At 41.9% G+C, this 24435-nt stretch overlaps 1 protein-coding gene across 2 annotated transcripts in view; it reads left to right on the forward strand.

Annotated features, from left to right (window-relative positions):
* The window catches only part of LOC134539298 (QRFP-like peptide receptor), a 210227-nt gene that overhangs the window by 160060 nt on the left and 25732 nt on the right, over window positions 1-24435 (forward strand). For both annotated transcript variants that reach the window (XM_063381204.1, XM_063381205.1), the window contains exons 2-3: window positions 7665-7786; window positions 13100-13223. In XM_063381204.1, the coding sequence (XP_063237274.1) occupies window positions 7665-7786; window positions 13100-13223 (246 nt within the window). The remainder of the gene's footprint in view (window positions 1-7664; window positions 7787-13099; window positions 13224-24435) is intronic.

Raw genomic sequence — 24435 nt, forward strand, 5'->3', positions numbered from 1 at the left:
CTCTCGATATATCTACTATATAACCGCTTTTGGTGACAGAAGTTTCGATAACGGAACGAAAAGTCGAATTGGAACGAAAATGTGTAACCACGGTGCTGCTTGTCCATTGGCTTTGCGAACCTGCGTTCACAAAGCCAAAGGGAAACTTTAAAGTATTAATTGTTTAATGAGTTTTAACGAGATATTTTGATATTATTTTTATAAAAGTCTTTGTAAAAAATCAGGGTTTTTTTTGACGTGACAACGTCTAATAAATCGATGAACGCCGGCTGCACGCACGAAAAAGTGTCCCGTTACGCTGTGTCCCGTTACGCTGTGTCCCGTTACGCTCATTGTACGCTTGCGCCGCATCTATCTCTCTTCCACTCGATTGGAACAACCATCGATTTGACTTTTTCAAGGCACATTAAACTTGAAACACTCCCATTCGTTTCCTACTTTTCCTATCATCGTCCTATCCTTAACAGAATAACACAGATTGAAAGAAGTTAAATAGCAAACATGTATAAAAGTTATAGTTAAAATAATCTCTTCGTTAAAGTAATAAACATATGTGAATTAATGAGTGCAAATAAAAGTAAATTTATCAATAAAATTGTAGATTTCATTTCACTCCTTATTTGTATCCATACAAAATAGTGATAATTCAATAAATGTGATTTAATTTCATTCATAAAAGTGTGCAATCGTTTCATCAATGTTTTGTTACGACGTCGTCACGTTAAACTATCGTCCGTAAACCGACTTTACGGACAACCAATTTTTTTTTTTTTTTTTTAAATATCCACGCCGTCTTATCACGTGCCCGGCACGCGAGACAGCTTGTCGTGCATCGACGTCTGGAAGGACTGGAGTGTGTGGACCCGACCAGCCCTTGTCAGCACGCATCAGTCGCCGAACCTTGGAGTCTCCGGGTCACGCGCCGGCCCCGGGAGACGAACATGGCGCTTCCATTTATCAGCGACGCTGCTTGCTTTCCCCACGGCGTCGGGTTCCGTGCCTTATCCGGACCGGCGCTTTGACGTCTCCCGTATCCGGTGATGACGATGATAGGTGTGCTGCCCGAAGGCTGTTCCCCCCTCCCCCACCTCTCTTTAGGACACCTTTTCCAGCTCGGGAAAAAAACGTCGGAGGTGGGAAAAAAAAAAAAAAAAAAAATATATATATATATACATAGTGTTATTCATATTCACTCCGGCTATTTGGTTTGTGTCAATGAAGAAATCAATGATTTGATTTGATTGTTCAAAGAGAAGCACGGTCATGCAGATATTATCGTTAACACAAGGAACTGAGGGGGGGGGGGGGGGGGATACACGCATAGAGGTTTTTTTAGCGGCCGAACTTCAAACAAAATAGGAATATATACATACATATATATATATATATATATATATATATATATATATATATATATATATATATATATATAGCATACTATTTTCATAATTAGCTGGCAAAGATTTTTAACATGTTTGTGCAGTAGTATGGATAGGGGAGAACAGAATACAATAAATAACTGGGGAAAAAATGTTTGGCTTTAAAGACAATGCTGGCAACTACTGCGAGTTATGATTTAAATTTATTTGAGAAAGTTTATTTAATTTTATTTAGCCTTCTAATATCTTAACAGTTTTGAGATTTATTAAAAAGCTAAGAAAAATTAATTTTTTCTCTGAAATAAAATAAATTATATCACATAGTAGCCAGTATAATATACTTTAAACCCAAAGTTTTCGTTTTATTATTCTATCCTATCATTATATTTATCCATACTGCAGAAAAACGTTAAAAATGCAACTTTGCCAGCAAAATCATGCAAAAATCATGTGATATATATATTTTTTTTTGTGAAGGTTCAGTCACTCAAAATAGTTGGAAATGTCAACCGTTCGGAACGTAAATATAAAATAATGACCGCAAACGTTCGGTATCTCGAACAAGTAGTTACGTTCTGTTCCAGAAAAATGCTGACGTGACGTGTTTGTGTCGTGCTGGGCGGTGTGATAATCACCTCTAGCGTCGGTCCATGCAGTTCATATCGTAACGAGGGTCGTTCAGCTCTGACATCGAAACGCAATGCAAATCGCCGTGCGAAGAGCTACATTGTCCCCTCGTTTGTGTTTCGATAACGGAACGACTCTCCTCCCCCCCCCCCCCCCTTACCATGCTCCTGCTCTAGCACAAATGGCACGTTATCTCGGGAGAAGAGCACGGATACATTTAAGCACGTTATTTTGACCTTTGTTCGCTTCGGTTTTTTACCGTGATATTTAACACTGATATCCTTCTCTTTCATCTTCCCTCGCCACCACTTGTTTCTCTTCCTTCCGTAACCAGCCGTTACTCGTAACACCGTTCTGAAAACTCGCCCGCTTGGAAAGGAAAAACAAAATGTTAGCGAGTCTTTCAGAACTCCCAGTGGCGTGTGAACATCTAAACTCGCTAACGAGCAGATTCAAGTGGTCTCATTTTGCAAATACAACTTATAATACGAAACTCGGACACGAAATTTAGCGAAGAATTCTTTAAAACAATGCAAATGAATTTTTTTCAACAACGTCAATCACACGTATATTACGCACCCGTTGTCGGAACAGCTACGTCGACTACAAAATCATTTGAATTGCAGACCAAAATTTTAAAAATATATAATAAAACCGCTCCGATAAAAGCGAAAAATACTTTGAAAAAATTACTAAACCGCCGCTTTGGACTTGTTTGTTTGGAAAGGAATTGTATTAATATGTAGTCCATCTTGTTAAAAATTCATTAAAAAATTAATTCTTGAAAGTTTCCATTTGGCTTTGTGAACATTGGTTTGCGCCATCCGGCACAGATGGCAGCACTGTGGTTACACATTTCCGTTCCATTCTCGAAACTACTTTCACCAAATGCGATATACCGAGAGCTAACATGTTACACATCAAGAGATTGTAATTTTAAAAGACATTTCCTAGGAAACTAGATGCTAAAGCCTAGTGTGTTTCGAAAATTCTTGGTACGTACGTTATGGCCGCTGGACCATCAGGGAGTGAGTAGTAAATGGGCTGGTGGAAAAAGGAGGGGGGAGGGGGGTTGAGTTTCAATATAATTATTTTAAGCTTGGATTTACTCTGATAGGACGAAAATTATAAAACATGTTGCTAATACAATAAATGATAAAACTTAACTACGCACAGATCCCGTTTTCAGTTATGGCCACGAAAATATTTACAGACTTTATATTTGTTATGTGTATTATCTTATCTCTGTGTATACGGCATTTGGTAGAGGTAATTTTATAAATATAACGTAAGTCTCATGGAACGGAAATATGTAACCGCGGCGCTGCCATCTGTGGCGGACTGCTCAAACTAAAGTTCACAAAGCCAAAGGGAAACATTATAGTATTAACTGTTTAGTGAATTTTAACAAGATGGGAAGTATTTGAGTGAAATTCCTTGTCTAATCAGGTCCGAATTTAATTTTTTAAAGTCTTTTTCACTTTTATCACAGCTTATTATATAGTTTAAAATTTTGATCCGAAAATCTAATGATTGAAAAGTCGACGTAGCTGCTCCAGCAACGAATTCTAGCAGCGGGTGTGGAAACTACGTATGATTCGCTATGATAAATGGTTTTGAAAACACAATGTTCGTATATTTATCGCGCTCTTAGCTATTTTAAAAGAATTTTACGTTACATTTCTCGTCTAAATCTGTTTTTGTAAGTATATTTGCAACGTAAGAACACATGAATTTGCTCGTTACCGTGTTTAAATATTACACGTAGTGTGACTTGGTTTAAAACATATTTGAGGCTATATGTCCAAATTTATTTAATGGAGAAAATTGCAAGTCATTTCCCCTCAAATGTCATCCTTACAACTCTGCCATCAAATAAAGTTGGACACAAATATTTTGACAAAGTGGCACGGACCGCGACAGTCTAGGTGGACAAGAGACAGGAAAAGCGATGCAGTCAGAAGTTGACCCGAGCAAAGAGATGACCGCCCCCCCCCCCCTTTTTCCAGATACTTCACTCCCATTTCGTTTTTCAAAGTGCCAATGGGGACAGTTTAACTTCACCAGCCGCTATTGTGGCGATGGTCCACGTAAGTGGGTGAGGGGAAGGGAGTGTTACAATGGGGCGCGCGAGGGGCTTATCAGAGGCAGCTTCTGGGCTGTATTGTCCGCTCGCGAGGCCAAACTGGCCTCCGTAATTTGCGTTTGGGGAGATGAGGGGCGGGAGGTGAGTTAAGTGGAGGTCAAGTTGGGCGTCCAGAGAGCAAAGCCTCGATGTTGGAATTATGTGTGTGTGAGAGGAAGGGAGGGGGGTGGAGAACATTAATTTTGATGATCTTCCCTCCTTCCCTCCCCTAAAACATTTTTTTTTCTTTCTAATTCTCTGGAATTCGCTCTCCCAACCACTTCAACCTTTGGACCGGTCCATTATTCGCAAATTTCCCCCCCCCCCCCAACCACCCTCCACCATTCGGGTCCTATTTCATGATTCCAGTTACCAGTTTCCTGTCGTCCGCGTCGTCAAGCGAGCGCGCGTGTGTGTGTGTGTGAATATCGCAGATAGCATAACGGCCAATTCCTGGTCTGTGAATCGCCGTCAAATGTCTCTGGCCGAATGCCCAAATGTGGCTTCGACCCACTGCTGGCTGGCAGTTTGAGAACACTGTATCTCCCCCCTGGGCCAATCCTGAAATGCCTGGGGTTCGAATGTTGGTCCCAGCTAAGTAGTCGTAAAAAGGATTTGGGGGGGGGGGGGGGGGGGGGGGGGGCTGGACCAGAGGGTTGTCCCTTATAGTTAAATTGGGACAAAGATATTTTAAAAATAATATATATTATCAAAAGGCTTTTTTTAAGGCATTTATGACATCATTTCGAAAGTTGTTAAAGCAACAAGTTGCTCTAAAGATTTAAGATGATCCAATTTTATAACAAAAAAAAAAAACATTGTGTATATTGTGCAACGAGCATATGTGTGATTTAAATTTGCAGCCTTTTAAAACTTAAAAAAAAGCACATAAATGATTTTAAAAAATTAAAACTTAAGTACTTTTACTTTATGCATGATTTTAATTTTAATTTTAATTAAATATTGATATGTTTGGGCAATTTAGTGGAATAATAAACTTTGATAAGCACAGGATTTAAAACATGAGTTAGATTTTCTGTCCAACTTTATTTAATGGAGAACATTTATAAACTATTTTTTTCCCTGTTTGCCTATAAACATTTTGTTGTCTAATATAGTTGAAGACGGAAATTTGACAGCCTTAGAGCTGCAACAGCTAAATGGACGATAAATACCAACGTTTGAAATTATCTAACCTTTTCAACTTCTGTGAATATTGTCAAAATAAGTATATGAGTATTGGCGGTACAAAATATAGCTTTGTTTGAATTCATTCACCTAAAAAAAAGAGATAATAATACGAAGTTATTGTTTGTTTCGTTACCATTATGTTGGCTGCCCTGTAGGTAGGAAGCCTAAGCTTATTTAGATAGTCAAAAACCGATTATATATATGTATATATGTATATATACAATTTCTGAGAAAATATAAGATTAAAAGTGTTTTTTTTAAAAAAAGAGGATCAACAATAGATGACTAAACAGATTGATGATGAAATTCCCTTATTTCCTTCATATATATATATATTTACTTTACGATGTATGTTCATGTTCTTTACATTTTATGTATTAATATATTTTTTTAAAGTACATTTCATAACCATACTTCCATAAACTAATATTGACTACGCGCGCCAGCTGCGCTGTATAAAAGTTCTATATCCATTATTAAACAGTTTTTTTTTTTTTCAATATAGATGACGTAATCGATGTCATTGTGGATGCAGCTGTAGCACTTAGTTGAGGTTATGAATTCCGGACTAACTTTATCAGAGTTTTAAAGCAGTTTTTATTTTATATTACACATCCAGTGTATTAAAATGTTCTCCGTCACACTGCTTTAAATTAAATAACTTTAACAAATATTTAAATTTTCCCGTGTAAACAAATGCTCGTTAAATTATTCACAACATATAATGATTCTGACAGTTGTAAGGGCAGATCGTAAGTCAATAACAGTCTCACACGTAGAAGATAAGTATCAGTCTACATAATATAAAAACGTTAAACGTAAAAAAACCAGTTTAAAGGTAAATTAATGACGGTTCTGAATAAAAAACAAAGTTATAAAAATGTCGCAGTTTTTAAGTTGTTGGCATTTTTCCATGTGTTCTAAAAAAAAGTCCCTACAGCAAGTTATTAGATACTGTGACTAGAAAAATAAGTTGCACAAACGTTAATAACAGTGCTATCGATAAAAATTAAATAATAAAATAAAAATTAGACAACCTTTTATTTTAGAATAAAATATTCTTGCCTGACTTACGTGGCAAAAAATTTTTAATAGGGTGATTTTGAATATCATACTATAAAATAATAGCAAGCTATTTGAAAAAAAAGGCCTATTAAGAAATCTTTTAAAAAGGTACAACACTGACCATTCCTTAAAAAAAAAAAAAAACGTATTTTGGAAAATGCTAGAAAGGCTAATAATTATAATTTTAATGACTATAATGCTTGCAAATATTTTTTTCCCACCAAAAGTATAGCATGTTTGATTTTTATTTTTGATTGTTACTAATAGCAGGATTATTCAGAATTTCGTAAAAAAATAAAAAAATAAAAAAAATTGTAGTTGCAATATCTACCAGTTTAGTCCAGTGTGGGAAATTTAATCTTTTTAAAAACGTTTGTATAAGTCAAAAACTATAACTAGAGACCGGAAAAATTCGCGGATTCATTTCGTGATAGGCTGAAATTCAAACATGTGTACAATTATGCTGGTTCTGCTATTGGCTCGCGGTTTAACTGGAGCTCTCTGGGCCAATAGAGAGACTATCGACCAAAGAAGCGTCGAATCACAAGCTACCCAGTGGAGACGCTTCACAATTTAGTACCCAATGAACACGCGTGTTTACTTGAGAAATGCAGAGCATAATAGAGGCTATCCTAGAGGTAATTGAATCCGCGAATTTTTCCGGTCCCTAACTATGACACTTATTTCAATATTTTGGTTTATTAATTCAGAGCCGAAATTAATTGGCCTACCGACTGTCCTCGGCTTGACGTCGAGTCAGTTCTCGGCGTTGTGCGTGAAGAAGGGAGAGAGGGGGATAACTGGAACAAGGGGTGCTGTCATAACTTAGAAACACACAACTTAGAAACACACAACTTAGAAACACATAACTTAGAATTTTCTCAGTTATGACAGTACTAAGTTGGGTGTTTCTAAGTTGTGATAGTTCTAAGTTGTGACTTTCTACGTTATGAGGTTTCTAAGTTGTGTGGTTCTGCGTTACGTGTTTCTAAGTTACGTGTTTCTAAGTTATGACAGTTCTAAGTTGTGTTTCTAAGTTGCGATAGTTATAAGTTGTGAGTTTCTACGTTATGACGTTTCCAAGTTGTGTGCTTCGGCGTTGTGTGTTTCTAAGTTATGATCTTTCTAAGTTGTGTGTTTCTAAGTTACGTGGATATTTCCAAGTTTTCTAAGTTATGACAGTTCTAATTTGTGACTTTCTAAGTTATGTGGTGTTCCTCTGGAACAAGCCCCAGAGTTACTATACCGCGTGTCCCGACGGTTCTCTCTCTGTGCAGTTGGCGAAGCTGTTCTCGTTCACGTGGACCATGGGCGAGTTCATGTGCAAGACGGTGCACTACATGCAGAACGTGTCTGCCATCTGCTCCGTGCTCACGCTCACAGCCATGAGCATAGAGAGGTGAGTAACCCTTAAAAGGGGAAGCCTGCGTCACGGAGTGGTCCGAGTCGCCCTCGAAGGGGAAGCCTGCGTCACGGGGGGGTCCGAGTCGCCCTTAAAGGGGAAGCCTGCGTCACGGAGTGGTCCGAGTCGCCCTTAAAGGGGAAGCCTGCGTCACAGAGTGGTCCGAGTCGCCCTCGAAGGGGAAGCCTGCGTCACGGGGTGGTCCGAGTCGCCCTTAAAGGGGAAGCCTGCGTCACGGAGTGGTCCGAGTCGCCCTTAAAAGGGGAAGCCTGCGTCACGGAGTGGTCCAAATCGCCCTCGAAGGGGAAGCCTGCGTCACGGAGTGGTCCGAGTCGCTCTTAAAGGGGAAGCCTGCGTCACGGAGTGGTCCGAGTCGCCCTCGAAGGGGAAGCCTGCGTCACGGAGTGGTCCGAGTCGCCCTCGAAGGGGAAGCCTGCGTCACGGAGTGGTCCGAGTCGCTCTTAAAGGGGAAGCCTGCGTCACGGAGTGGTCCGAGTCGCCCTCGAAGGGGAAGCCTGCGTCACGGAGTGGTCCGAGTCGCTCTTAAAGGGGAAGCCTGCGTCACGGAGTGGTCCGAGTCGCCCTCGAAGGGGAAGCCTGCGTCACGGGGTGGTCCGAGTCGCTCTTAAAGGGGAAGCCTGCGTCACGGAGTGGTCCGAGTCGCCCTCGAAGGGGAAGCCTGCGTCACGGAGTGGTCCGAGTCGCCCTCGAAGGGGAAGCCTGCGTCACGGAGTGGTCCGAGTCGCCCTCGAAGGGGAAGCCTGCGTCACGGAGTGGTCCGAGTCGCCCTCGAAGGGGAAGCCTGCGTCACGGAGTGGTCCGAGTCGCTCTTAAAGGGGAAGCCTGCGTCACGGAGTGGTCCGAGTCGCCCTCGAAGGGGAAGCCTGCGTCACGGAGTGGTCCGAGTCGCTCTTAAAGGGGAAGCCTGCGTCACGGAGTGGTCCGAGTCGCCCTCGAAGGGGAAGCCTGCGACACGGAGTGGTCCGAGTCGCTCTTAAAGGGGAAGCCTGCGTCACGGGGTGGTCCTAGTCGACCTCGAAGGGGAAGCCTGCGTCACGGGGTGGTCCGAGTCGCCCTCGAAGGGGAAGCCTGCGTCACGGAGTGGTCCGAGTCGCCCTCGAAGGGGAAGCCTGCGTCACGGAGTGGTCCGAGTCGCCCTCGAAGGGGAAGCCTGCGTCACGGAGTGGTCCGAGTCGCCCTCGAAGGGGAAGCCTGCGTCACGGAGTGGTCCGAGTCGCCCTCGAAGGGGAAGCCTGCGTCACGGAGTGGTCCGAGTCGCCCTCGAAGGGGAAGCCTGCGTCACGGGGTGGTCCGAGTCGCCCTCGAAGGGGAAGCCTGCGTCACGGGGTGGTCCGAGTCGCCCTCGAAGGGGAAGCCTGCGTCACGGGGTGGTCCGAGTCGCCCTCGAAGGGGAAGCCTGCATCACGGAGTGGTCCGAGTCGCCCTCGAAGGGGAAGCCTGCGTCACGGGGTGGTCCGAGTCGCCCTCGAAGGGGAAGCCTGCGTCACGGGGTGGTCCGAGTCGCCCTTAAAGGGGAAGCCTGCGTCACGGAGTGGTCCGAGTCGCCCTTAAAAGGGGAAGCCTGCGTCACGGAGTGGTCCGAGTCGCCCTCGAAGGGGAAGCCTGCGTCACGGAGTGGTCCGAGTCGCTCTTCAAGGGGAAGCCTGCGTCACGGAGTGGTCCGAGTCGCCCTCGAAGGGGAAGCCTGCGTCACGGGGTGGTCCGAGTCGACCTCGAAGGGGAAGCCTGCGTCACGGGGTGGTCCGAGTCGCCCTCGAAGGGGAAGCCTGCGTCACGGAGTGGTCCGAGTCGCCCTCGAAGGGGAAGCCTGCGTCACGGAGTGGTCCGAGTCGCCCTCGAAGGGGAAGCCTGCGTCACGGAGTGGTCCGAGTCGCCCTCGAAGGGGAAGCCTGCGTCACGGAGTGGTCCGAGTCGCCCTCGAAGGGGAAGCCTGCGTCACGGAGTGGTCCGAGTCGCCCTCGAAGGGGAAGCCTGCGTCACGGGGTGGTCCGAGTCGTCCTCGAAGGGGAAGCCTGCGTCACGGAGTGGTCCGAGTCGCCCTCGAAGGGGAAGCCTGCGTCACGGGGTGGTCCGAGTCGCCCTCGAAGGGGAAGCCTGCGTCACGGAGTGGTCCGAGTCGCCCTCGAAGGGGAAGCCTGCATCACGGAGTGGTCCGAGTCGCCCTCGAAGGGGAAGCCTGCGTCACGGGGTGGTCCGAGTCGCCCTCGAAGGGGAAGCCTGCGTCACGGGGTGGTCCGAGTCGCTCTTAAAGGGGAAGCCCGCGTCACGGGGTGGTCCGGAGTCGGGGGGAAGCCTAAGATGTCCATCAAGTTCTGCCATTCCCGATCACTAGGGACAGGAAAAAATTCGCGGGTTCAATGAACCTGTAGGATGAACTCCAATAGTTCAACGTACTTTTCGGTCAAATGCCACCCGCTCATTGGCTGCTGCTCTCGTGAGACGTTCCAGCGTAGCAGCCTGTGATTCGATAAAGCTTTGGTTAGTGTGTTTCTCATTGGCCCAGAGTCATCCAGGTGAGTTGTGAATCAATAGAAGAGGCAGCACTGAGGTATAACGATTTGTATTTTAGCCTATCGCGAAATGAATTCGCGAATTTTTCCGGTGTATACCGATTACACCCGAACAACCGGCCAACTTCGGGATTTGTTTTGTTATTGCGCAGGAAAAATGAATTCAAATATTAAAAGTGGTCGGTTAGGTTAGCTACATTAAAACACTTTAAAACACCGTGGACGGTTATTTAGGTTAGTATAGCTGCATTAAAATAAACAGAGAAATATAAATGTATATAAATAAACCCGGGGTTGGCCGAAGGTGAATTGTTCGGGTGTAATCGGGCAGGGACAGAACTTGATGGACATCTTAGGCTTCCCTCCGCGTCGCTTTCTGACCCGCCATACTGTGACGCCCAGGGGCGCCAAAATGTAATATTTGCAGACATCAGAGACGGGGAATCAGTCGCCCAAGGGTTTTTGCGCGTGGGGGTAGCTGATATCTTGGGGAAAAAAAAATTTTCACAACTATATATATATATATATATATATACACACACTTTCTGAGAAAATAAAAGAATAAAAGAGGTTTAAAAAAAGTGGATCAAACAATATATATATATATACACACACACACACACACACACTTTCTGAGAAAATAAAAGATTAAAAGTGGTTTAAAAAGAGTGGATCAAACAATAGATGAATAAAAAGATTGATAATGAAATTTCTCTATTACCTGCATATCTTTTTTTTCTTCACGGTGTATATTCATGTTACTTAACATTTTATGTATTAATAAAATGAACTAGGGAATGTTTGGTTGCAGCCCTTCCTACCCTGCAGGGATCCATTCACGCGGAAATAAACCGAAATATGGTGCTCTACCGCGCCTGGTGATGCTTGATGGAGTATGAATTAGAATTCCCTTCGTGAAATACAGTAGCTTCGGTACAGTAAAATCCTTCTGAAAAACTTGTTCCCACTGTGCCGAAACTACACTGAAAACAAATCTTTTGGGCTTCGTGCAAACACGACGCGGACATAAATAAAAATAAATATGTTCGTTCTTTCAAAATCTTAAATATCCGAAAGTTCTTTACCGATTGCTTTGTAATTTTGACAAAACTTCGCAATTAAACACATGTGAAAGGAAAAATATGGATAATAATATAGATCGATAAAAAAATAGATTTTTTTTAAAATATTTTTTGCTATAGAGATACATATATGGAGATATAGATATAGGTATGTAGAGGAGATATAGAGCTATAGAGGGAGATATAGATATAAATATATATGAATAGATAGAAATATATAGAGAGAGTTATAAAGAGATAGAGAAAAAGAAATATATGCTTTGTACCTGTATATGTGTAACTACTTCAAACAAATTACAAAAAAAAAAAATTGATTGAGGCATTGCAGCACATGCCTGGCATTAGTCGGGAATAAAATTGGCTTCACGCAATATCCATGTAGTCAATGCATGCATGTCCACCCCACTTGGGATTAACGTCTCTTCGCCAAAAGAGGACATTAGGGTCGGCAAATCTCGGTGACGCGGATCAAGGATGCTGGAGAATGAGTCGGCCGTGTACCTACGATAAGGAACGACCACAGCATTTGCCTGGTGGTGATCTCGGTGGGAACCGTGGGAAACCGAGATCAGGATAGCCGCGGCTGCCGTGGGAACCCACCCTACCGCTCCGGTCACGTGGAAAACGCCACGCTGTTGCTGGAGGAACTGCGGCAATAAACACGGGCACTTCCTCAGTGCGAACAGTCAGAGAACCTTGGCCAAACTTGGTGTGAAGTGTCTAGTAAAGATTTTTTTTTAATGGAGATTACATAATAAATATTACTTCATATTTTTTAAGTGTACCTATATATAATGGATTGCAGTTAAATCTGTCTAGTTCAGAAAACACTAATAAATACAGTTGAAAACTATGAGCTCTAAGCTTACGCTGTTGTTTATTCTTTATTGACGTGACAACGTCTAATAAATCGATGAACGCCGGCTGCACGCACGAAAAAATGTCCCGTTACGCACATTGCCTCGTTACGCGGTGTCCCGTTACGCTCATAGTACGCTTGCGCCGCATCTATCTCTCTACCACTCGATTGGAACAACCATCGATTTGACTTTTTCGAGGCACATTAAACTTGAAACACTCCCATTCGTTTCCTAGTTTTCCTATCATCGTCCTATCATTAACAGAATAACACAGATTGGAAGAAGTTAAATAGCAAACATGTATAAAATTTATAGTTAAAATAATCTGTCCGTTAAAGTAATAAACATATTTTAATTAATGAGTGCAAATAAAAGTAAATTTATCAATTAAATTGTAGATTTCATTTCACAGCTTCTTTGTATCCATACAAAAATAGTGATAATTCAATAAAAATGATTCAATTTTATTCATAAAAGTATGCAATCATTTCATCAATGTTTTGTTATGACGTTGTCACGTAAAACTATTGTCCGTAAACCGACTTTACAGACAACGAATTTTTTTTTAAGTATATATCTAATGGATGGCAGTCAAATCTGCCTAGTTCAGAAAACACTGATAAATACAGTTGAAAACTATGAGCGCTAAGCTTTGACTATAGTTTATTCGTTTTTTTCTTCTTTATTTTCTCTTATTAAGTAATACAGCAAGGGTAAAATATAAGAAAGTGTGGAATAAAAAAAACATTTCGGGTACCGACATGAACATGCCTGTTCAGCCGGAAAGCGGCGGAAACCCTCGCCCGGTTGTGATGCGATTGTGTGTGTTTCCGGCAGGTACTACGCCATAGTCCACCCCATGAAGGCCAAGTACCTGTGCACCATCAGCCAGGCCAGGAAGATCATCCTGTGCATCTGGGTGGCCGCCTTCCTGCTGGCGGTGCCCATGCTCTTCGCCCAGGTCAGTGCAGTGCCCATGCTCTTCGCCCAGGTCAGTGCAGTGCCCATGCTCTTCGCCCAGGTCAGTCAGTGCCCATGCTCTTCGCCCAGGTCAGTGCAGTGCCCATGCTCTTCGCCCAGGTCAGTCAGTGCCCATGCTCTTCGCCCAGGTCAGTGCAGTGCCCATGCTCTTCGCCCAGGTCAGTCAGTGCCCATGCTCTTCGCCCAGGTCAGTCAGTGCCCATGCTCTTCGCCCAGGTCAGTGCAGTGCCCATGCTCTTCGCCCAGGTCAGTGCAGTGCCCATGCTCTTCGCCCAGGTCAGTCAGTGCCCATGCTCTTCGCCCAGGTCAGTGCAGTGCAGCGCCCCATAGTCCAGTGTCTCCCGGCTGACGCGGGGCACTTCCGTGACAAGACGATGTGGGCGTTTGTGTGGGATGGCCTTAAGGCCCCCGCCTACGCGGGCACACACACACACGGTGCGCAGAGCTTCAGGGAAAACAAACGCGATTTCAAAACTACTCTAGATATCCGAGTGGGATCTGCTTACGAAAAGCATTTAAAGAGTTCGCTGAGGGCCGAAAAGTACTTTTGATTTCGGATTAAGTTTTTAAACTGTATTTTTAGAAGAGTTGAAATGGCTAAAACCGCGTGTTTTCAGAGTAATTTTTAGATGTAAAACAACCGGTACAGATTCTTGAAAGCACTTAAGGGACTTACATTACACATTTATCTTCATTTCCCCGCTATATAATGTTACGGTCACCGCTAAAATTCCACAGTTATCCTGTGAGGACGAGAAGACTGCGCGCCAGTCCAGAGGAGACACCGCGCTAGAAGCACCAGCGAGCGTCGCGCTTATCATCCCGCCTCACTAACACACATACACCTCTGACGAGGCGGGCCCCTTAACGACGGTCACTCGGTCCCGTCAGCGACCCCCCCCCCCCCCTCACCCATAATCAATGTCCATTAGGTCACCCTCAACCCAATTAAGGGCTCGGCCTATAAACGCAGGTAGATTTCGAAGTGCATATTTCATTCGGAACTTCCTGGAAACTTTTAGAACATCCTAGGCGATTCTGGAAAATTCTTGAAATTTGAACATTTCACAATGGTCGAAAAAATAACTTTCGAAAATTTAATGGAAGTGAAACTTTTCTAATATTTTCTACGTATTTGAATGTACCCAGCAGTGTTATCAAAAAAAAACTATCCGAAATAAGTTTTTGTATTTGGCTAAGTTACTCAGTTGTTATTAAATATTAAACGATGAAACTAAAAATATTCACCGGACAGAACAAGGACGGCAGCACCGATGAACACGGTAGGTTACCCAGGAAAAAAAAAAAAAACTAGTTGCGACGTTTCGGGAACTAAAAGCGCTCTCCGTCATCAGGCACAAAGAGACCGGTGGATTTACAAGAATAAGGGGCCCGAGCAACTATCAACCGTGTTCCACTGCGAATCAGAGAGAGGCGCTGATTATTCCCCGGTTTTCTAAAAAAAAAAATTGGTTGTCTGTAAAGTCGGTTTACGGACGATAGTTTAACGTGACAGCGTCATAAGAAAACATTGATGAAATGATTGCATACTTTTATGAATAAAATTGAATCATTTTTATTGAATTATCACTATTTTGTATGGATACAAAGAAGGAGTGAAATGAAATCTACAATTTAATTGATAAAATTACTTTTATTTGCACTCATTAATTCAAATATGTTTATTACTTTAACGAAGAGATTATATTAACTATAACTTTTATACATGTTTGCTATTTAACGTCTTTCTATCTGTGTTATTCTGTTAAGGATAGGACGATTATAGGAAAAGTAGGAAACGAATGGGAGTGTTTCAAGTTTAATGTTTCTCGAAAAAGTCAAATCGATGGTTGTTCCAATCGATTGGAAGAGAGATAGATGCGGCGAAAGCGTACAATGAGCGTAACGGGACACCGCATAACGGGACAATGTGCGTAACGGGACACTTGTTCGTGCGTGCAGCCGGCGTTCATCGATTTATTAGACGTTGTCACTTCAAAAAAAAAGAAGAAGAAAAAAGAAAAAAGGCCAGTGTAAAAAATGATAGTCTTCCCTCACGCGGGGGGTAGGGAGGTATTTCCAGGCAGACTCAAAGCCAGACATCATCTACACGACCCCGATGCGATCCCTGCGCCAACGCTGTAGATACTGCGACATTTAAAATACCGGTATTTCAAGACCCAAAAATAAGGGTTTAGGTGTTGAATATTCTGCACCTGTACCCTAACCGTATTCCTAGTGCACGGTAGGACACGGCCAGTCCCTTATTTTCAGGGAACGGATTTTGGTTTTCTATCCGTCGCCGATCTGTTGCCCAAATTCCGCGCATGCGCAGAACTCACTTTTTGGTTGATTTCGTCCAGATGGCGGACGTGCGTCGCTAACTCGTGTGTAGTCCATTTTGTGATCATCGGGGGACGTACCAAGCTTCTTTGTGTGCCAAAATCCCCGTAGTTATATTATGAATTCATTTAAAAGCAGCTTTGTTATTCAAGAGCAATTGAGTCGATAGTCCTGAGAAATTACAGTTTGGAGATCTCCGTTTGATAGTTTACGAAGAACTGGTTTTTCGTCAGTGACAAGCTATTGACGACGAGGCCTCCATTACAGACGTTCAGCTGTTAAGTTCTTAACCACCGCCCACTCCTCCCTTCAACTCCTCCGCCATTATCGGATGACGTGATCAATCACAACGTAGAAGGGGACTCCCAGATCAATTACAAAGTAAAGCCACATCAAAGAGGAAGAACGGGGGAAGGACCATCAGTTCCTTTGAGGATTAGGCGAGCCGCCACCCGCAGGGGGACAAAACACTTCTGAGTAGTTCCACACTTCGACGAAGTTCAATCACGTTTCCAGCCTGGAAGGGTCTTTGAAGGCCGTGAGTGGTAACACGGGCAGACTTAAGCTGTTCGCACACCTGGGCCGGCATAGGTTACTCGTATTTTTTGACGTGGCAACGTCTAATAAATCGATGAACGCCGGCTGCACGCACTAAAAAGTGTCCCGTTACGCTCATTGTCCCGTTACGCTCATTGTACACTTGCGCCGCATCTATCTCTATTCCATTCGATTGGAACAACCATCGATTTGACTTTTTCGAGGCACATTAAAACTTGAAACACTCCCAATCGTTTCCTACTTTTCCTATCATCGTCCTATCCTTAACAGAATAACGCAGATTGGAAGAAGTTAAATATCAAATATGTATAAAAGTTATAGTTAAAATAATCTGTTCGTAAAAGTAATAAACATATTTGAATTAATGAGTGCAAATAAAAGTAAATTTATCAATTAAAATGTAGATTTCATTTCACTCCTTCGTTGTATAAAAGTTATAGTTAAAATAATCTGTTCGTTAAAGTAATAAACATATTTGAATTAATGAGTGCAAATAAAAGTAAATTTATCATTTAAATTGTAGATTTCACTTCACTTCTTTGTATTCATACAAAATAGTGATAATTCAATAAAATTATTCAATTTTATTCATAAAAGTATGCAATCATTTCATTAATGTTTTGTTATGACGTTGTCACGTTAAACTATCGTCCGTAAACCTACTTTACAGACAACCAATTTTTTGTAAGCACCGAATACAAGCAATACCCCGTCGCCTAAGTCATTTCCGAGCATAGCCATGAGATGCCAACTATTAACTCTACTTATTTTTCTCACGGACTTCAAGTGAGCCGTCCAATAATGTGTATAATGTGTATAATATCAGAGAGCTGAATGTTTCGACGAACAAATTACTGTTATTTTCGGCAAAACAAACAATGATAACTGAAAAACCACAAAAGCACAAACGTAAGCATGGGCGCGAAAATATTTTATATTCAACTCTGACTCCTAATTACATTATGACAATTTCAATTAAAAATAAATATATAGAAATACAGGTTCTAAAAAAAAGGAAGCATTAAAGAAATATCATGAACAAATCTCTTGACAATAAAATAAATTAACATATATCAAATTCAAATCCAAGTGATCATTTAACGGTAGGTTGAATATCAGCAGCCAAATAATAAATCCCAATTATAGGCAAATATGAAAAATTTATAAACATTTCATGAGTAAGTTGTCACACCAAACGGCAATCCTTGAAACTGAGCAATTATAAAATTAATATGTTTTAAGCATAGGTGTACTAAACGTTGACGGGAAAACATTAAATCATCGATTGATGTGCACGCTAAAGCATAATTCATGCCAAGAAGAGTTTGGAACATCAGTGGTGTGAAATGCCATGTAAGTTATTTAATTATATTTTTACGAGTGGGGAAAACGGGTTCGTAACGATATCCCAATTAATTTCATACAGTTTTATTTGCTACTAATATTTACATTACTAATTAAATCACCACACTTAATGTCTGTTCACATTCACTAAGTATCTGTCCAGTACACAGTTCGCACTCCTCGCTGGAGCTGGGCTCGACAGTGGTTCGCCCCTTACCTCGCACCTGTCCACACACACACAGTTTCGTGCCACTCTGTCTCACTCGCACGGTCCCGTCGCCCCGCGCCTGCGCCGCTCGCCGAACACGCACTTCACTCAACTCGCCTGCCGGAAATCCTGCGGAGGCCGGCGTCGCCGCTTTTATACCCGTTGACCGTCCTTCTGGAACCGACTGGAGTGGTTGTGAAGTGTCGCGTCATCCCGGGGCCGACCCGACGCTCGAAGCATCCAGAACAGCGGAACATTATTCACGCCACTTCACGCGGCGGCCTCAGTAAGTCCGCGGGATCCCCAGGCTGCTAAGGGATAGATGACAGCACCGTATAAGGAGGGTGTGTGGGGGCAGGGGTTGGCAAGGCCGGGCCGCCCTAATGCCCGAAGGTATGTGAGTGTGACGTCAGAGGCCACTCAGGTGCCTGGCGCGTGTCGCAGTCTTGCCTCCCACATTCCTAACAACATTATCTAAGTGATTTTCCTGTAAATTTATCTCTTTTAAATATATGGCGTTTGGTTCGTTTGAAATTTTTTCAACAGATATTCAAAAGTAATAGCTAATATCGTTAAAAAGTCGTGCAAGAATTTCTTTTGCATTCAATAAATCACCAATTAATCTGTATTAAATATAAAAAAACAAGGTTTGGTTTTGAATGACCCTCGTAGTAGTTTAAAATTTCGGCCTGTTAATCAAATTATTCATTAGTCGACGTAGCTGCTCCGGCAATCAATTATAGCCTCGGGTGAGAAAACTACGTGTGATCCGCGCCAAGAAATGTAATTGAAAACACAATTTGTTTGGTGTCCGAGTTTCGTATCACAAGTGTATTTGCGACATGAGAACACGTGACTTTTTGATCGTTACCTAGGTTACATGTTACAAATCTCTGGCGGGTAGAGAAAGACTAGCTCACGTGTTTTGTTTTGTTTGGTTTTTTTTTTTTTTTTTCAAGAATTTAATGCCCGTGTAAACTTCACCCTTGAATCAGTAGCGTGTCTGTTAGAAACTTTACGAGCCAAGCCACCGATGTTAACACCATGTTCGTTGCAAATCAAGTATTTTACGACCGTTACAAACAATGTCCAGCTTGCTTTGCCCTCGCAGAGCTATAAGTTAGAACTCTTTATTTTTTCTCGTCAGATTACAGGAAAATAAATTTTCTCTGTCATCGCCTGCTCACTGACAGGGGTAGAGGGGAAGGGTGTGTCTCTAACTGGAGCGCGAGGACGCCTCAAGCTAAGCACTGATTGGCTAAAGTAAGTAAATTAAAGTCAAGCGCGTTTCTCACATGAAGCCTACCATCGTAATTTTCCGAGACGATTAACGTTAACAACCTATATTCAATTTAAAAAAAAATTGTCAGCGAATCTTTCATTACTCGCCAGAAATGTATTTGTAACATCTAATCTCGGTAGCAAGTATATTCATGTGTTTTCATGTTGCACGTACACGTATAATACGACACTCGGACACGAAATTTTACGTAAAATTCGTTAAAATAATGCCGAGCGTGATAAATAAACGCAAATTGTGTTTTAAACTAAATTTCTTGACGCAAAATCACACGTAGTTTCCGCACATGTTACTAGAATTCACTGCCGGAGCAGCTTCGTCAACTATTGAATCATTCGATTTGCAGACTGAAATTTTAATATTAAAGCTCCAATAAAACTTTTAAAAAATACTTGGAAAATAATTAAATTCCTGTTTTGGACCTGATTTTCGACAAGGAATTTTATTAAAATACTAATCTTGGGAACGCTAAAGCAATTTAAGAATCTTCTGGCAAAATTCTTTTTTTTATTAAATTAAACTATAAATTAAACGACTCTAAAAAGTAATTCAGCGTGATAGCTGAGCTAAAATTAGAAAGGCAAAGTCAACTTGTGTGTCGAATTTACGAGAAACTTACAAAATCAAAACATATAAAAAAATGTTTTAAGATTTAAAGTCAGTGCTTTTTTTCATATAATTTTTTACATAGATCGTCAAATATATTTTTTTGACAAATTTAATTCTTTGATATCGTTATTGAAAATACTTTCTCGTTATTAACTCTTTTTACTGCTTTTACTTCTGTGATTTAAAAAACAAAACTAACGTAGAAGCGAAACTTTAGTAGCGAATGTGCTACTCATAAGTGTTCAGCTCAAAAATCGTTATACTAAACATTATTATAACCTCGAACTGTGTAAAAAAAAAAGGCGTTAAATTTCCCATTCGATAAACTGGTATTTTGGTGACTTGAATATACAGCAAAAATCAAAATTCAAATTGTTTTTCCAAGCCGTATTTTAAAATAATTTTTGACTATATAAATAAAATATTCATTCGCTCGTTTTAAGAACTTAAATAGAAAATATGTGTTCAATATACTGTGATGGACTATTTTATAAAGAGTAATTGTTCATCTCGATTCTGAACCTAATAGGTGTGATTTTCTTCTGAAAGGAACAGCCAGGAGTCCTAAACTAAGCGGCTATAAAGATGTCTTACGGAGCAGGTGTTCCAAGAATTTAAGTTTTAATTAGTCGGAAAATTCCCACCTGCTTCGTCGATTCCTTTGACACAAGAATTTTCGTTGGAAGGCAAATGCAAAAGTAAAATTCCTTAGCTTCCTTTTAATTTTCCGGTAACGCTTCCTTTCATGTTATTCAAAATTAATTGTTAAGGCAGGACTAAGTTTATTCTTTAGACCAATTTGAAATTCCTTTATTGTAAATTTACCTGTAAAATATATTCAAAGACACAAAAGTTAAATTTATCACGTTCAGGAACGTGGTAATTAATGCGAATGCAACCGGCTAGAATTAATTTACTTTTGAAGGTTTTTTTTTTTCACAGAGAAGAGAAATAAGGTATCTTTTAAGATATGCATTGTACATTTCAAGTCAAAAACAATTGGTGCGTAAATTTCTCTGGCGGTGAAAATCGAAATTCCATGACTTGCTAAATTTTCAAGTTGAACTACAGTACGCAGAATTTTTTTTTTTTGTAACTTTCACAAAAGATTCATTTGAAAACCATTTGCCAAAGAATGGTTTGTAATACTACAGTAAAAATATTGTAACTTTGTGCAACACAAGGCTATGGTTATTTTTGCATATATGAAATACGTTTTTCGAGATAATAATGAGTAGTTCTTTAAAAAATAGGCACATAATTTTGTTTTTTATTTGTTGTTTCATTCAAGCATTTTTTTTAAAACCTAAACAAAGGTAATTGAATATTCAACAATTAATTTTTTTTTTACTTTATTTTGTTTTACCGTGCGTATTAATGTGCGCAGTTAATACTGGCAAGATATTCAGGGAACGGTTTACAAATAAATTTAACTATTGGAAGTACTGGGACAACACAAGTACGGTTGTTTTCGTGTAAGTTTACACATTTACAAACATCTCTAGTTTTACGTGAATATTTCTGTTTCAGTAAAAAAAAAAAAAAAAAATACAGTGTTGTGTGATTATAAGCAAACAGCACTGAAACCAAAGCAAGCCAGTGGCATGCGTTACGGTGCCACAACTAAAAAATCTTTTGTCTCCCAATTTTACTACCGAGCTCCGCAAGTTCATAGTGTCTGCATTATGATTGGGTTGAACTTTGTTCTTTTGTATAAAATACTTAAAAAGGGTCTTTCCGCCTTTCCTCGCACCACGAGCGAGATCCCTTAGCTCCCACTAAAAAATTATTGTAGAAAAAAAACACGATTCCTAGTTCCATCGTTCAAGGCGAAGTAACTTATTAAATTTAATTCTCTACCAGATCACTATGTAATATGCGATGTACAATTTTATATATACGTATATGTAAATAATATCCGTTGCATATTTTTCTTAGTTGTCTGACAAAATCCTATTATGTGAAAAATTGAAATTTCGAAGGTAAACAAATCCGTGCTTCTGGTTATTACTTTATGAGATAATTGTGTAATGTTTCCAGAATATTTCTTTTATACCAACTTAATTTTCGTGACAGAATACCAATATTTGCTTTGTTAAAAAAAAAATCCACACCGTTAGTAAGTAAAATACGTTTCTGCCACTGTTTGGTGATATTAAGGGGGGTGGGGAAGGGGGGAGACGTCCCGGAAGGTAATAAATAGCACGCTCTATTTGCGGCACTCTCGCACATTCCATACCAGGCACGAAGGTGTGTGTGAAGAGAAGGGGGGGGGGGGGGTGTGGATCGTGGGTCACGTGACACCCGTCAAATAGCCCCCCCCCCTTCTTCTTCACCCCCTGTGCAGGGTCGGCTCTCGGGAGAAATTTACGGCCGGCAATCAAACGGTCGGTTGGTTGCACACCACTCATACCTAACTTAGCCCGGGCGGGGGGAGAGGGGGGATGAATACCCGTGGGGGGGGGGGGAGTGGTAGAGGTGTGTGGGGGTGTGAGTTATGAACGCAGCTGGCGGGAGCAGATACGACCACTCGCAGCGGCTGCTGCCCTCCTGACTTGTGCGCTGAATGTTAGTGGGGGGGGGGGGGGGAGGGTATGAGAACACCAACTCTCCGACCCGGGCACTTCTTCGAACCCGGCAGTTCTACGACCAAGGCAGTTCTACGACCAAGGCAGTTCTACGACCACGGATGCGAGCGTCTTTGGTTCGCTTGCACTTGATTTCAATGTAGGAAGTGTTTTTAGCATTTATTCGCGTTCTTTCAATAGTTACTAAATCGAAACTTTTTTTTTATAATCGGCAGAGTAAATTTAGGTGATAACTTCATCAGAGCGTAACCAAATTGAAGAGCTCAGAGGGAAAACGAAAAATGCCACGATAAGGAGTGAAACAAATCTGGGGAGAAGGCTCAGTATTGGGGCACTCGATGACATGATTGTATTATATCTCATTTACGTATTTACGTATTTTCATACTTGCTTAACTCTCATACTTGCACGTATTATTTTACGTTCTTGTACCTCCATCTGTGAAGTTTCACTTCTAATGCGCGTGAACTCGCAAAACATATATAGTAATATTACATAAAAAGTGTGAGTTTGTTTGTAAGAACTTATCTCGAAAACTACTCAACCGATTTCAAAAAATATTTTCACTGATTATTTCCAAGATGCTATGTGTTATTTTAAAACTATATGTTTCCATGAGCTATAGCGATATTTCTAACTAAAACCACGGCTGGGTACTACAACTAGAGAAATATAAAAAAAAATTGATGTATGCTCCCATTGTGATAAAGCCCATTGAAAATTGTATCCAGATTATACAAACAGTACATATTGTTACAAAGCGTGCTCGAACCACCAGGGTCGCAGTGCGATCCAAGACCTGCTGTTCAGTCAAAAAACGTGCACACAGCAAGTTATCATTCTTATGTAGGGGGAGAATAGACGGGGTGTTGGTGAGGGGAGGGAATGGATGATTCTAGAAGCAAAGTAAAAAAAAAAAAAACCGCGGCTCGAACGAAGCGGCGCGGCGGTAGAAAAGAAAAAAATGTTTACATTACGTCAGCGACAGCATCGCGAGCGTCCAGCAAGACGGTCTATCTTCATTTCACTCGCGCGCGGAATGGAAATGAAGGCGGACCTGTTCCCGTTTATTAATTAGCGCTCATTATCGCGCCGCCGCTGGATGAATAAAACGAACGGCCGTAACGGATTGGCCTTTCGGCGAACTCGCGATCTACCCATCATGGGGGGGGGGGGGGGGGGGGGGGGGGGGGGGGGGGGGCACAAACTGACGGCCTCGTTCATAGCGTCAGCCATTCCTGGTGTCGCTTCGAGAAGCTTTCAACGACTTAAGAGAAAATTGACAATTTTTTTTCCTAAACGAAAATATTAAAGGAGTTATTCGGCCTTTCAAAAATAAAATAATTCGTTGGAAAAATAAATATCAGAAGCCTATTGCAACGAAGTAAAGAATAGGTAAATAATTTTTATAGTATTAAATATAGGGCTGAGCTCACACGGGATGTGTTACAAGAGAGAGAGATGTGCTCACGCGGGATGTGTCGTGAGACACGGCGATTCTCACGCGGGATGTGCCACAAGACAAGGCTGTGCTCACGCGGAATGTGTTACAAGAGAGAGATGTGCTCACGCGGGATGTGCCGTGATACACGGCGGTGCTTACGCGGGATGTGCTGCGAGCCACAGCGGTACTCACGTGAGAAGTGCTGTGACATACGGCGGTGCTCACCCGGGATGTACCGCAAAACACTGCGGTTCTCACGCGGGATGTTCCACAAGACACGGCGGTGCTCACGCGGGATGTGTTGCAAGAGACAGCTGTGCTCACGCGAGATGTGCCGTGATATATGGCGGTACTCACGCGGGATGTACTGCGACATACGGCTGGGCTCGCGCGGGATGTGTTACAAGAGACAGCTGTTCTCACGCGGTATGTGCTGCGAGCCAGTGGCGTAGCCAGGATTTGTGTATGGGGGGTGTTAAGAAGCATGGTCCCCCCCCCCCGTATTAAAGCGGTGGGTCCGGGGGTCCTCCCCCGGGAAATTTTGGATTTTAAGGTGTAAAATAGTGCTATTTTAGCAGTTTTTGGTTTTTAAATTTAAATATTGTAATGGTAAAATTTTTATTAATTTTAATATGAAATTTGTTTGAGTGATGTCTATAAGAAATTAATTAAAGATTTGGTGCTAAGGGGGGGGGGGGGGGGGGTTGAACCCCTAAACCCCCCCCCCCCTTGGCTTCGCCCCTGCTGCGAGCTACAGCGGCACTCACGCGATAAGTGCTGCGACATACGGCGGTGCTC

This window comes from Bacillus rossius, chromosome 15 (genome assembly GCF_032445375.1).
Source record: "Bacillus rossius redtenbacheri isolate Brsri chromosome 15, Brsri_v3, whole genome shotgun sequence".
In the NCBI taxonomy this organism is placed as follows: Eukaryota; Metazoa; Arthropoda; class Insecta; order Phasmatodea; family Bacillidae; genus Bacillus; species Bacillus rossius.